Raw genomic sequence first — 13,661 nt, forward strand, 5'->3', positions numbered from 1 at the left:
GTGATTTGGCAAGCAGCCTGCCAGGAAGCGTCTCAAGTTGAAGGGAAGGCCTCTTGGTGCACCTGAGCCTTGTATTAGTGAGCCAAAATGCCAGAACTTCTACCTTCTATGGAAGAGGTGCTCACAAATCACCGTGAAGGGACTGAAATAGAGAAAAGGAGGTTCTTAAACTTTTTTGTAGGATAATAAAGGGCCTATGCATCATTAAGTAAAATAGACCTAAGCTGATTAACTAAGGTGTTGTGGTTTAAAATATAGGCACAAATTCTTTGACACTCTCTTTAAAAGGTGGAACTGAATTTTCCTCCTCTTGGATGTGGGCTGGACTTAGTGACTTCTTCTAACTGATGGAAGCAGGTGGATGTGATGCAGTGTGACATCAAGACTAGGTCATATAAGGCACTCCTCCCTCTCTTGGATCACTCACTCTGCAGGAAGCCAGCTGCCATGTCACAAGACACTCAAGCAGCTCTATGGAAAGGTCCATGTGGCAAGGAACTGGGGCTTCCGGCCACAACCAGCAAACTTTGACAGGTGTGGGAGTGAGCCCCCTCGGAAGCAAATTCTCCAGTCCTAGTCGAGCCTTCAGATGACTGTGGCCCCAGCCGAAATCCTGACTGACCCTGAGAGATCCTGATCCAGAACCGCCATGCTAAGCTGCTCCTGAACTGACTCACTGAAACGGTGAGACAATAAATGATGACTGCTTTAAGTCGTAAAGTTTTGGAGTAATATGTTACACAGAGAGAGATAACTCACACACAAGGTAAATCAAGGTTACCAAGTACTCTCTATTTAAGGCTGGTGGTGCAGTGGTTAAGCACTTGGCTGCTAACTGAAACGTCAGGGGTTCAAAACCACCAGCTGCTCTGTGGGAGAAAGATGTGGCAATCTGTTTCTGTAAAGATTACAGCCTTGGAAATTCTATGGGCCAATTCTACCTTGTCCTATAGGGTCACTGTGAGTTGAAACTGACTTGATGGCACACTGCAACAACGTAAGTAGCAGTTATTGAGGCCAGTGTACTTGAAACACTTTGAACAGGTTTTGCTTACTTTGAAAATTCTGAAATGAGTTCTTCATTTAGTATCTTAGAATGAGGTCTTCTCTGAAAGTAATTGCAATTATGAAACACACAGTGGTTTCAAAAGTGGGAAATGGAGCTTGGAAATGAAGGGGGGTGGGGAGAAGTTAGAGGGACTGACCAAAGCAAGGAAGAAACAAGTTGTGGGACTAGAAGATGATCATATCCTGAGACTTTTCTGTTTAATGAGGAGGGGTCTGCCTAGGGTTGACAGACCTGCCATCACAGCACTCTCACAGATAATGCATTGGGCATGTCCCAGATGGGCTCTGTGACTTAGACTTACCACTTTGAGAATGGAGACAACTATAAACATCTATGGACAAGAGGGAAGGGAAGATAAATTATGCAAAAGTTGAAAACTTGGTTGTCTTTCGTCCAAGGAGAAATTATGTCTTGAATGAGTATCTCATCTGTCTAACTCTACATTTAACCAATACCACTTAATCTCAAATAGTATTTAAAAAAGGACATTCATAACCTATTCATACTTAAGGAGACTAAAATCCATACAGGTAGTCCCCGACTTACGATGGGGTTCTATTCCAATGACGTAAGTTGAATACCTCTCGTGGATTGGCCCTTGCCTCTTCTTTCTTAAAATTGTTGATTTTATGCCGATCACTCCTTTAACTGCCTCCACAATCCTATCCTTATCTTTAATGACTGTCAAAACGGTCGACTGAGACGTGCTATTTCATTGACTTTCTTCCCATTATCACAGGCGTTAATGATCGTCATCTCTATGTCCGTGGGTAGAGCCCTCCTCACCTTCTTTTTTGGATTAGAACTTTCAGTGGCGTGACTTCTTCTGCTAGACTATTGTTGGCGGGATAAGCACTGCAGGTGTTACAGTTAGAGAAACTTGAACGACAGCTTCAAATTAACAACTGATTCTTCTTATGGTACAAAAACCGACTAAGATTACACTATAGACCTACAGGCGCAGTGGTTAAAATGCTCGGCTGCTAACTGGAAGACTGGTGGTTCCGACCAATCAGCTGCTCCGTGGTGGCAGTCTGCTTCCATAAAGATTTACAGCCTTGGAAACCCTATGAGGCAGTTCTACTCTGACCTACAGGGTCGCTATGAGTTGGAATCAACTTGAAGGCAATGGGTTGTTAAGTTATAGGCCTGGTCTACAATGAAATCCGTGTCAGGGTTGTAATCTGCGTCAGTGTTGTAACAATAAAGTCGGTGTTGTAATGGCTGTCAGGCGCGTGTGCTGTTCAATTGTGGTATGTCGTTAGAGTTGAACATTGCCCAACTTTCCGTATGTTACAACTTGTGACACTGATGTCATTGTAGACCAGGCTATACGGCAGTGTTTTGAACAGTAAACCATAAAAGTGAACATCTGTGAGTGAACATCTGACAATTATAACATCAGCAAATTAAGCGCTGCGACACTGTATGTAGTACATATTACTAACAATGAGACGTGAAAACAAACAAAATGGATGGTCGTTAAGTGTGGCTGGTTGTAACTCAAATATGTCGCAAGTTGGGGACGACTGTAATCTGATTTACATGCAGTTATCTGGGGAGGTGGTAGAGCAAGGTGTCCACACTGATTAACTGACAGCTTTTGCAGACAGGCTACTAACATTTTTGGGTTCCCAACAACCTTCAGCAGCCCACAAGGAATGCCACATTTACATCTGCCTCCAGAAATCCTGGGAGACGTTTGCTGAGATTGGTGCGTAAGAATCACTTTAGAATCTGATATTTTAAAACGCGGGTTCGGATTCAGTCTGTCTGCGGTGGACCCCCAACTCTGTACCTCTAACACTGTTCTAGCAGCATTGGTGGTCTGTGGACACCAGTTTGTAGTGAGGGTTTCGAGAAGGCAGCCTTTGTACCCTGTTCCTTTTGGCTGGCATGGGTTGCAGGAGTGGAGGTGGTGAAGATTTAGGGAACTGGTTTCATCCATGAGGCATCATAGCATACAGACCACTGAATAGCTGCACTAATTCAAGGACCTGAGGACTCCCTAAAGTAGATCTACTTTAATCCAAACTAAAGGCTAGAGCAGGTCTGGCCCAGACTGTCTTAGACTGCCTTGGTGAGTCTTAGAACCTTTGCGTCCCCCACGATAGGCTCCTAGAGAACTGGTTGGAAAGGAGATTTTTCAAAGTTAAAATGGGTTTCTTGGCGCTGCATCTAATTATTAAATACTTACTGTGTATCAGCCACTGTGCTAAGTCACAGATATGTTTTATTGATTTATTCCTCACAACAAGCCAAAGATTACTCATTTTCAGATGAGGAAGTGGAGACTTCGGTAGGCTGAATCGCTGGTCACTCAGCTAGTAAATGCCAGAGTCAGGATTTGGAAATTTTCACCCAGTCTGACCCCAAAGCCCATCTCACAACCACTGCCTAAGGGATAAAACTTTGGGGACTTCATACTTTGAAAAAATCTTTCTTCTTTACATTCAGATCATGGGGTTAGAGAATAAACAATGCCAAGAAAAAAAAAGAATGCAGAATTTAAGATCTTTTTATCCTATGAAGAGCCAATCTTCCTTTGGGCTATCATACATGCTTCATTTGCTAACTTCTGCGGCCTTGTCATTCACTTTTGCTGCCTCTGATTTTATACCAGGTTGAAGCTGCTGAGTGGCATTGTTGGGCATTCCCAAATACATGCACTGTGTTTTGCAATGATGCAATCTGGAGGTTTCTAAAGGTATCAGTTTCCATTGTGAGCTGAATCAAGATACAAATCTTCACAGCAAACCATGATGACAAAGGACATTCCTGTCTGTTTCTTCTGCTTGAGTATTCTGAGCACACACAGGGTCCTGGAAGTGCAAACCTCAGTGGCAAAGGGCAGATATGCTGCCTCAATCGAGGAAGTGAAGGCATCCACACTCTATCTTTCAATTACTTCTCTCCACTTGCCAATCATTCCCATCTTACCTGATTAAGCCACAATCAATTTGTTCCCTGCTGGAGCAGCAGAAACATAGGGCAACTGAACTGTCTGGGTCAATGGAGGCCCTGGCAGTGACCTGGACATTTCCAGCATACTGATGGCCACCCACCTGCAGTGTCGTCCTGAGCAGCTGGCCAGTGAGATGACTGGCAATGGCTGCTCTTTCTTACATTTTTAACTTTGTTTACAAATAAAACAGCATAACCGAATATGTCCATTTGTCAGAAACCCCTTTTAGAAAGAAAAAATATTAACCTTTCCTGGAAAAAAACGCTGTCATTGCTACCTTGTTAGCAATCATTACTAAAGAAATAAAAATATATGGATGCTTTTCCAGAGTGCACAAAAATGTATCTTACCGTCTGTCTCCTTCCGCTATAAAGAAGCATTTCTTTTAACCTGGTACCCTCGACCAAGCTAAACTGGGGTGGGGGGAAGCTGTGCAAATTGTAGGGTGGGACGGAGTTGAGCTCAAGACTACCCTGGGCACATCTGAATGAGTGGTGAACTAAAGCTAAAGCTGATCTGGCATCACTATGTACAGACTGGCTATGAGTCGGGTTTGGTCTGGTGTTTTTTTATTTCTGGATTATATCTATATATGCAAACAGCTTCTAGAAATGTGTTCACTTAGCTCTTTTCTCAGGGGGCCTGCAAAGCTCTCTTGGGATCCAGAGGTGGTGACTGCCTGGAGAGCAGGTAGGGAAAAGGAGCAGAAATCATGGGGCCAGAGCACCTGCCACTTCAGCCAGTGGAGGTCATTAGTTTTTCCAAACCATGGCAGCATGAAAAATTTATTCTAAATAACGGTATATTTAGTCTTCATCGATGTAATTATATTTGAACCAAATGTTTACTAATTCACTAAATGGTTCTTACTTGTCACACAGTGATCCAAAGACAGTGGAGAAAATCACTACTCTGGACTATTATGTAAATACCATGAATGAGGCTCTGCTAACATATTGGCATATTTTTCCTTCAGTGCCTACTATTTACTTGTTGAAACCATGCTGTAATTGCAATTCTGTAGGCTGGTTTTGAAAATTAATATTATGCCATGAACATTTTTCCATGTTACGGCGGTTTGGTTGGTATCACCATTTGGAAACCACATCAGACCACATCTCATGTTACAGCATGCTTCTACCACTAGCGCCTCTGCTTGAGCCTACCACAAATCTTAAACCGTGCTACGCTGAGGCCGGTGAGCAGCACAGAGTGGAAGCAATGGGAGATTTCCATCTAAGCGTCTCCTCCAGGAAACTGAAAGACAGCGCTCAAAACCACAAAGAGAAAACGGTGGTCCAACTGGGATGAGTGTCACTGGGTGGCAGGTGTTTTGCTTTTCATCGACCCCCAACTGTTCGTGCGTCCCCCTCGCATACTTCACTTTGGCTGTCACATAAGGTTGTTTCTTCTCTTTTGGGAAATCCATGCTGGGAACTGAACCTGAGAAGATGTGACTTTTGCTGGAGTGGCAATTATCAGACAGCAGGGCTCAAAATACATCTATACAAATGGCAAATGTAGTCATTTCTAATCAACCGGAATTGTCTTAGTTGATGTTATCGTTAAAGGATGAAAACCTTTAACTGTCCTAGTTGGGCTTCTTGCTTTATTTACCCCGTTCCAAAGCATTTGAGTATAAAATCATTCCTGATCGCCAGCCTGCAACAACTACTGTGAAGACCCACAACAGATGCCACGCAAGCAATGAAAAAAGTGAGATAGAGAGCCCTTTGGGGAATATGAACCAAGTAACTTATCTACTTCTTTTTTCTTTCTGGAAATAACAACCCTAGTTTTGTAGGATGTCCTTGAGTTAAGTATCTCAGATCAACATCAAAGCTACTGGCCAGCTGACTGCCACCTGGTGCAACACCAGTATGGACTCCTGCCTATTCAGCTCTGTCCCTGTGAGGAGGGTTATCAAGGGCACTAGAGGCTGTGATCTGTGTGTGGTCCAGCTCAGTGACAGCAACTTAAAACTATTAGGCAAGACTGCTACGATGATGGTTTCCTGAGCCAGCCTGAGTAAGTATGTGATGCAGTTTGATATTACCATCTCCAAGTTTACGCACGAGGAGGGTAAACTGAGGCAGGAGGAATCAGCGGAAAACGTCACCGAAGGAGATATTTAACATTCTCAACTAATTTCTTTTCCCTGTTTTGACTAGCCTCACCCATTTGAAAAGTCCTTATTTCTCTGTACCTTTGGAAACCAATTTTTGGCAGAAGCGAGTATAGTAGGTAGCCACTTAAATTTTTGGCTATATCAAGGTGACACATTAAGACCAAAGTTTAGAAACACTACTTTACATAGACATCAGGGAATACATTGAATTTGAGGAAAAAGGAAGGACTGATAGTCTTAGATTTTACAGATAAGTATAGGGGAGTAGTGAAGTATGACGTTTCTGGAGCCATATGACCTGAGATCTAACGCAAGCCGCACAACTAACTAACTGCAGTACTCTGAGTAACACTTAACCTCTCAGAGGCTCAGTTTCCTCACCTGTAAGTTGGGGATATTGCCTTGTACTGCTGTTGTAAGCATTAATTGAGAAAATTAATGTAAAACATTAATCACGGTGCCTGTTACACTGAAAGCACTTAATACATGTTAATGGCTACCATCGCTATCATCGCTACCACTACCATCAGCATCCATGTTGAACCCAGTAAGCTGAGCCAAGAAGAGAGCTGCTTTTGCACTTGGGTGGGGGTAACGCATGGTGAGTGCTCTAAACAAAACAGGAAAGAGTATAGTCCACACAGGGCAAGCTCTTGGTAAGATATTTGTAGGTCTAAATCTTTCCAAGGCTATTCCTTGAGTTATGAAAGACTTAAAAAACCAGAATCTTAATTCTAGATAGAATCTTACAGATTTTTCAGTCTAGCCTACTATTTACAGTTGGAAACCAGAGAGAATCAGTGGTCATGCCAAAGGGCAGACCTGAATGGAAGTAACATATTTAATTCTCTTAACTTTAATTGACCAAATCAATACTGTCACAATAGTGGTGTGTTAGGTTTTATTATTTCTAGATTTTTCACTTCTTGAGTAAATAAATTCTAGCATGAACAGAAATTTCTATTTTTTAATTCTGAATGACCATGATGAAAGGACTGGGTGAGACAAGCCTTGTCTATTAGATTGTAAACTCACTGAGGGCAGCGTTCGTATTTTGTTCACCACTGAATTGCCAGCATGTAGCACACAGTAGGAGCCCTGGTGGTGCAGTGGTTAAGAGCTCGGCTGCTAAGCAAAAGGCTGGCAGTTCGAATCCACCAGCCACTCCTTTAAAACCCTATGGGGCAGTTCTATTCTGTCCTATAGGGTCGCTGTGAGTCAAAATTGACTCGACGGCCCACAACAACAATAAGCACACAGTAGGTGCTCAATAAATATTTGTTGCATTAACAAATGAATAAGTCCAGACAGAGCTGTCCTGAGATGAGAGTTGCGGGGTCAGAGACAAATCACTCTATGCCCCAAAGTGCCTAATACTGATCTCCAGCGGGAACCAGCTTAAACATCAAACCAGCCTTGGAAGAGTAAAGAATGCTCCAAAGGGTACTACGTGGCCCGTAACTGAAAGGAAGCGAGAAAGGAAATTTAAGGATTGTATTTCTTATTTTTCACAGGGGTGATAGGAGAAATTTAAGGTTGGCTCATGTACGATCATGCTCTAGGTCTGTCTTTTTTTTTAAAGCATTAACTAGTTATGTTACAGTGGTGTTGACACTCACTTTTGGGGAGAAGTCAAGCTTAAAGTCACCATATAAGACGACAAATAAAATTACATATTGTAATCAACCATGAAAACTCTAGGCTGAAGACCAACACACCGTGTCTTAGTAAGTCCAATTACTTGTTTTTCCTCCAGGATTGGAATTCCCGTTTTTTCAATTAAGCATTGTAAGAAGTACTGGCTTACACTTAAGGTCATGCCGTAAGAAAAATATCTTTGAACATCAGAGTTATATGAGGTGTGGTGATATATTCACATTATGAGAAGCACTAGAATCTGAGACCAACTAAGGGAATAAGAGATACACAAGTCACATTTACTTACTGATAGCAGGTTCCCTACTCTATTTAAATTCTTACCTCCCTCTCTCTCTTGCTGTTTTAAGGCTATGTCTGCATAAGATGAATGCTCCTATGTTGTGACTGCACCAAACCTGCTTCATCTCTATCCTCCCCACTCTTAGCTGTCAACAGTCATTACTGGGTCACTTCGGGATGAAACCATCCTTAAGAGTCTGAGGAAGGACACCTAGTCCAACAAACCATAAGGCTGACCCCATCTACAGGTACCAATCACTGGGAGAGGGTATTTCAAACATTCATCACAGGGGTCTTCTGAGCAGATTTAATTCACCACTGAACATAATAACATAGGTTCCTCATTTACATGGAGCAGAAACTTTGGCACTGGGTGGAAGAGAAGAAAGCCTCTTTGGGTCCTTCTCACTTCAGATGTGACAGTGATTAAGAGCATGGACCCTAGCTAGAGCCATACTGCTTGGGTTCAAATCCTGGCTATGGCCCTTACCAGCTGTGTGATCTTGGGCAAGTTACTTAACCTCTCTGTGTCTCGGTTTCCTCATCTGTAAACTTGGGTAATAACAACAGTTACTTCATAGGAATGTTATAAGGATTAAATGAGTTAATATTTGTTAAACACTTAGGAACAATGGTGGATTCACAGTGAACACTATACAAGTGTTCGTTTTACGGAAGATAAGTAAAAGTGGCCTAAAACAGTACCGTGGGAAGATTCCACTGCTTAGCCCATCTTTTCCCCCTCACTGCTCCACAACTAGTGGTGAGTGGTTCCTTTAATTATTACATTCTGTTATGGTTAAGAGCTCAGCTGCTAACCAAAAGGTTGGCAGTTTGAATCCACCAGCTGCTCCTTGGAAACCCGAATGGGGCAGTTCTACTCTGTCCTGTAGGGTCACTATGAGTTGGAATCGACTCGATGGCAACAGGTTATTATGCACACAAGGAGCTTAATACTACAAGTATAAAATACTTTAGGCCCAGGAGAACTTACTTGCAAAGGTATTTCAATTGACTTGATCTTTCCACCCTCAAACCACCCTAAGACTCAGACATTTTTATCTCAAATACTATAAACATTTCCCCCAAAGTGATTCAGAGGTAATGTGATTAGAAGGCCACTGATTTAGAATTTCTCAATATCAAGTTATATGCTTCCTATTTCTGAAAATAAATATACTTTATTGTGTTTGTTAAGATTCAATTTAAAAAGGTGTTACAATCTAAAAAACGGTGGTAACAATATTTTCCCATCAACTGATCAAAGGAAAAGAAAGCAAACATTTTTTTCCTTTTAAGTTACTGCATTGAAAAATGGAAGCTAATGAAGTCTAGGGATAAAAAGGTACCTAGGAAAGTCTGTTTATGCTTCAGAGAAGACAAACATATGCAGGTAAGGAAGGACACTTACTTCCTTACTAGTAATACTGATAACACCACCATCTTGGAATTAGATAAAACTTCTGTCAAGAGCAGTTGAGATTTGAAAGAAGGAATTTGACAAATATAATTTTATTTTTTCAAAAAACCATAATGCACTGCTGATTCTAAAACCTGGTTGGTATTAGAGTTTTCAAGGCACTTCCACATAACTTACTTAATTTAAACTATACTGTAGCATCGTGAGGTCGACAGGGGAGGTCATACTCCTATCCTGAAGATGAAGAATCTAAGAGTATAGGGCTATCCACAGCCTGAAAACGGCCAAGATTCTAAACCCCCCATTTCTTTCTAATGCCAGTTAGTGTATATAATTTGATCTTCTGTTGCTGTAACAGTTTGGCGCCTTCCATATAATGGTTACTTCACAACCAAGAATAAAAGAAAGCACTTTTAATTCTTCTATTGATTAATAATTAATGAGACAGTATTATGAATGATGGTCATCGTTACACAGTATAATTTGCTTTGATTCTAGAAAACTCTTAATCATTATCTCTTTAAATATTGCTCCAGTGTCTGTTTGACACAAAGTATGCGCTCAATAAATATTTGTGGAATGCATGAATGGGACAGCACATTTAAGTACTTCAACTGGCAGCCTAGATACATGTTTAAGATGTGATTTCTACGTAAGAGAAAACTTGCCTACTTCTTATCTAGTAAATACCAAGAAGGACTTTAGGATTCAAAAACCATCCATGGTCCCTAAAAATTATTTCAGCAAGAATGAGGAATACAATGGTCATGTGGAACCAGGTCGCCTTCCCTTTTTGAAGGAAAAAGTGGTGATGGTCATTAGAGTGGGCTGCATGGGACAGAGAGAGGACAAAGTAGAATGTTTATTATTGTTAGGAAGGGACATTAAGAGCGTATTCTCAAATCAAGAGGGGAAAGCCATTTTGGAGAGATCTTTACCTTGCTGCAGATGGTTTTCATTCTGTGCAATCTATCAAGTGACTCCTGGGGACTTCCCAGATACTGCTGAAGTTCCGCATGTAAGATCCGCATGGAAAAGGGAACCAGGGAGCCTGGAATCAAAATCAGAGCTGAGTTCATTTGTCTGCAATAATTAAGCACGTTTTCTTACTTGGTGCACCTTAAGGAGGTGTCTGCAGACGGCCCAGAGGAAGTGTTGATAGACTATTTTGTAAGTATCCCTTTATTCTTTGGTAAAGCATTCAGTGGTGCCAGCTATAAAATATATGTTGGTTTTCTCCATAAAGCTGTATTTAAATATGTCTAGACAACTATCAAAGGAGACTAAGGGATATCATTTCTACTTTTGTCCATATGGAGCCCTGGTGGTACAGTGGTTAAGAGCCCAGCTGCTAACCAATAGGTCAGCAGTTCAAATCCACCAGCCACTTCTTGGAAACCTTATGGGGTAGTTCTACTCTGTCCTATAGGGTTGCTATGAGTCGGAATCGACACGACGGCAACAGGTTTGGTTTGGTTTGAGATATAATTCAATCACAAAGAAACTTTCAGTTCTGCTCCATACTTTTCTCTGGCTCTGTCAGGGACTCTCTGTTGTGTTCCCTGACAGGGCGGTCATTGGTGGTAGCCGGGCACCATCTAGTTCTTCTGGTCTCAGCTGATGGAGTCTCTGGTTTATGTGGCCCTTTGTCTCTTGGGCTAAAATTTTCCTTGTGGCTTTGGTGTTCTTCATTCTCCTTTGCTCCAAGTGCGTTGGGACCAATTGAGGCATCTCAGATGACCGCTCGCAAGCTTTTAAGACCCCAGACGCCACTCACCAAAGTGGTCTGCAGAACATTTTCTTAATAAACTTTGTTATGCCAACTGGCCTGCATGTCCCTCGAAACCATAGTGTCCAGACTGCAGCTGAATTTACATGTGAACTTTTGTAATATAACCTGTTAGTGCATGTGGTTTGTCTGCATAGTTAAAACACAGAAAGTTGTTCTGCAGTTTGATGTAAAGTGTTATGAAAATGTAATTTTCTATATGGCGTATGTAGCTTCAAAATTTGCAAGCTTTGAATGAGATACTTATTTTTAGCACAAAGAGACAAAAAGCAAATTAAAAGAAAGCTACTTTAATTAGTTGGTGTTCCTGGGTGGCTCAAACAATTAAGTGCTCGGCTACTAACTGAAAGGTTGGTGGTTCAAGTCTACCCAGAGGTGCTTCAGAATAAAGGCCTGGTGATCTACTTCTGGAACATCACAGCCATGGAAAACTCCAGAGTGTAGTTCTACTCTGAAACACACAGGGGTGCGATGAGTCAGAACCGAGTCAATGGCAACTGTTGTGGTTTGGTTTGATTTTAATTAGTTGGATAAAAATATGTAAGTAGTAGAAGAAGATATCAATAAATTTTTGAAAACAGTGAAAACATACAGGCTGACCTCCAAGAGTTGGAAACCCTAGTGAATCTAAAACCTTGCTTCTCAGAGTCCAGTCCTGCGACCTGTTGCATTTTCATCACCTATGATCTTGTTAGATATGCAGAACCTCAGACGTCACTACCGATCTACTGCATGAGAAACTGCATTCTGGCAAGATCCCAGGGTGATCTGTATGAACACCAAAGTTTGAGAAGCAGTGCTTGAAATCATTACCTCATTCATGTGAAACTAAAATTTATTAACGCAAAAGTTGTCAAGCAGTATCATTTTTATTTTTATAAAAATGTCTCAAATTGTACATCCAAGTTCATTACGATCAAGTTAAAACATGTAACCTGTTGTCGCTGAATAGTTTCTGACTCATGGTGACCTCGTGTTACAGTGTAGAACGGACTTCCATAGGGTTTTCTTGGCTATATCTTAATGGAAGCAGATGGCCAGGCCTTTCTTCTGTGGTGCCATTGGGTGGGTTTGAACCGCCAACTGTTTGGTTAGTAGTTGAGCACAAACCATTTGTGTTACCCAGGGACTGTTTTAAAAACATGTAACCAGTATTATATATTCATTATATATCATGTAAGAAAAATGTCCCTGCTTAGTTATAGATTCTGTTTCTTCAATATCTCCTAGCTTTTTAAAAATAATACAGGCATTTAAAGACAAAATGAGGGCTAAGGGAAAGGAAAGTGAAGAAATTCTGCCAGTCCTTTTCTCCAACTTCCACTGACGACAGTGGTGAACCCTGGGGACCCCAACATTGGAACCTTCCACATGCACGCAAAGGCTGTGCTCTGAAGGCCAAGAGCGGGAGCAACAGTGGTTAAACACTTCCACTTCCAGCAAACAGGGTTTCTTTGCTCTCTTCAAATCTCTTAGGCTTTCAGAGTAGCTCGCTGTGCTACTGCTTTTTGGGAGAGGGAAATATACTGGTGAACAAAATTTACTCAGCTCTTCCTTGAATTTGGGGGACGTGTTGAATAAAATCACAAATAAAACAAAAATTAATGCAGCAAAATATTTTTCAGAAGTAAATTTCAACGTGTTAAAGAAAAAGAAGAACAATTTAACATGTTGTTGTAAAAATATCAACGCATCCTCTTCCCCTCCATGTAATGGTTAAAAAGTCACAGTAACTCAGCAGAACCTCTCAGTCTCTCCATTTCCATTCACAGTGATTTGTTCCTCCTATTCAGGCAGTCACAGTCCTCCAGTCCAGATCGGAAATGGAAGCTTAAAATAATCGGCTTGGAGTCCTGGCGCATGAATAAGATGGTTGTTTCCTCATTATTACTGCACCTGCCCCTCACGTCCTCTTCTCTCTGTGTATATGGTCTCTTATTAAGTAAACAAACGTTCCCTAGTCCCAGTTCATCCAAACCTGCCCACACATAACCAACACCCAGTTCTCTCTGCAGCAGTTCAGCGCCGAAGTGCAAGTTGAAAGCTTCGCTGCATCGGCTTTCCAAGCCCCTCTCAGAGGCCCAGGATAAATGCCAGCAGCAAGACACACTTAACGTGCTTCCTTGTGACTTGAATCTGGAAATGTGGACTCGACCCAGGCAGACACAAAAAGAAAGACAGTTGGGTGAAAAAGAGCCAGTGTCATTTTCTTTCTAAAGCACACTGTCTCTATTTGTGACTTTCTGAGAAATAACTGGAAGAAAGCTAAGACTGAAGTTCAGAAAAAAAAGGTTTCTTCCTCTTCTCCCTTGGTTTATTAACTTGTGCCAATGAAAAGGTCTTATGCAGGTT

At 41.6% G+C, this 13,661-nt stretch overlaps 1 protein-coding gene across 5 annotated transcripts in view; it reads right to left on the reverse strand.

Annotated features, from left to right (window-relative positions):
* The window catches only part of TRAPPC12 (trafficking protein particle complex subunit 12), a 127,473-nt gene that overhangs the window by 41,781 nt on the left and 72,031 nt on the right, over positions 1 to 13,661 (reverse strand). For all 5 annotated transcript variants that reach the window (XM_023728291.1, XM_023728293.1, XM_004373089.2 and 2 more), the window contains one exon: positions 10,459 to 10,571. In XM_023728291.1, the coding sequence (XP_023584059.1) occupies positions 10,459 to 10,571 (113 nt within the window). The remainder of the gene's footprint in view (positions 1 to 10,458; positions 10,572 to 13,661) is intronic.

This window comes from Trichechus manatus, unplaced genomic scaffold, assembly GCF_000243295.1.
Source record: "Trichechus manatus latirostris isolate Lorelei unplaced genomic scaffold, TriManLat1.0 scaffold00023, whole genome shotgun sequence".
NCBI lineage: Eukaryota > Metazoa > Chordata > Mammalia > Sirenia > Trichechidae > Trichechus > Trichechus manatus.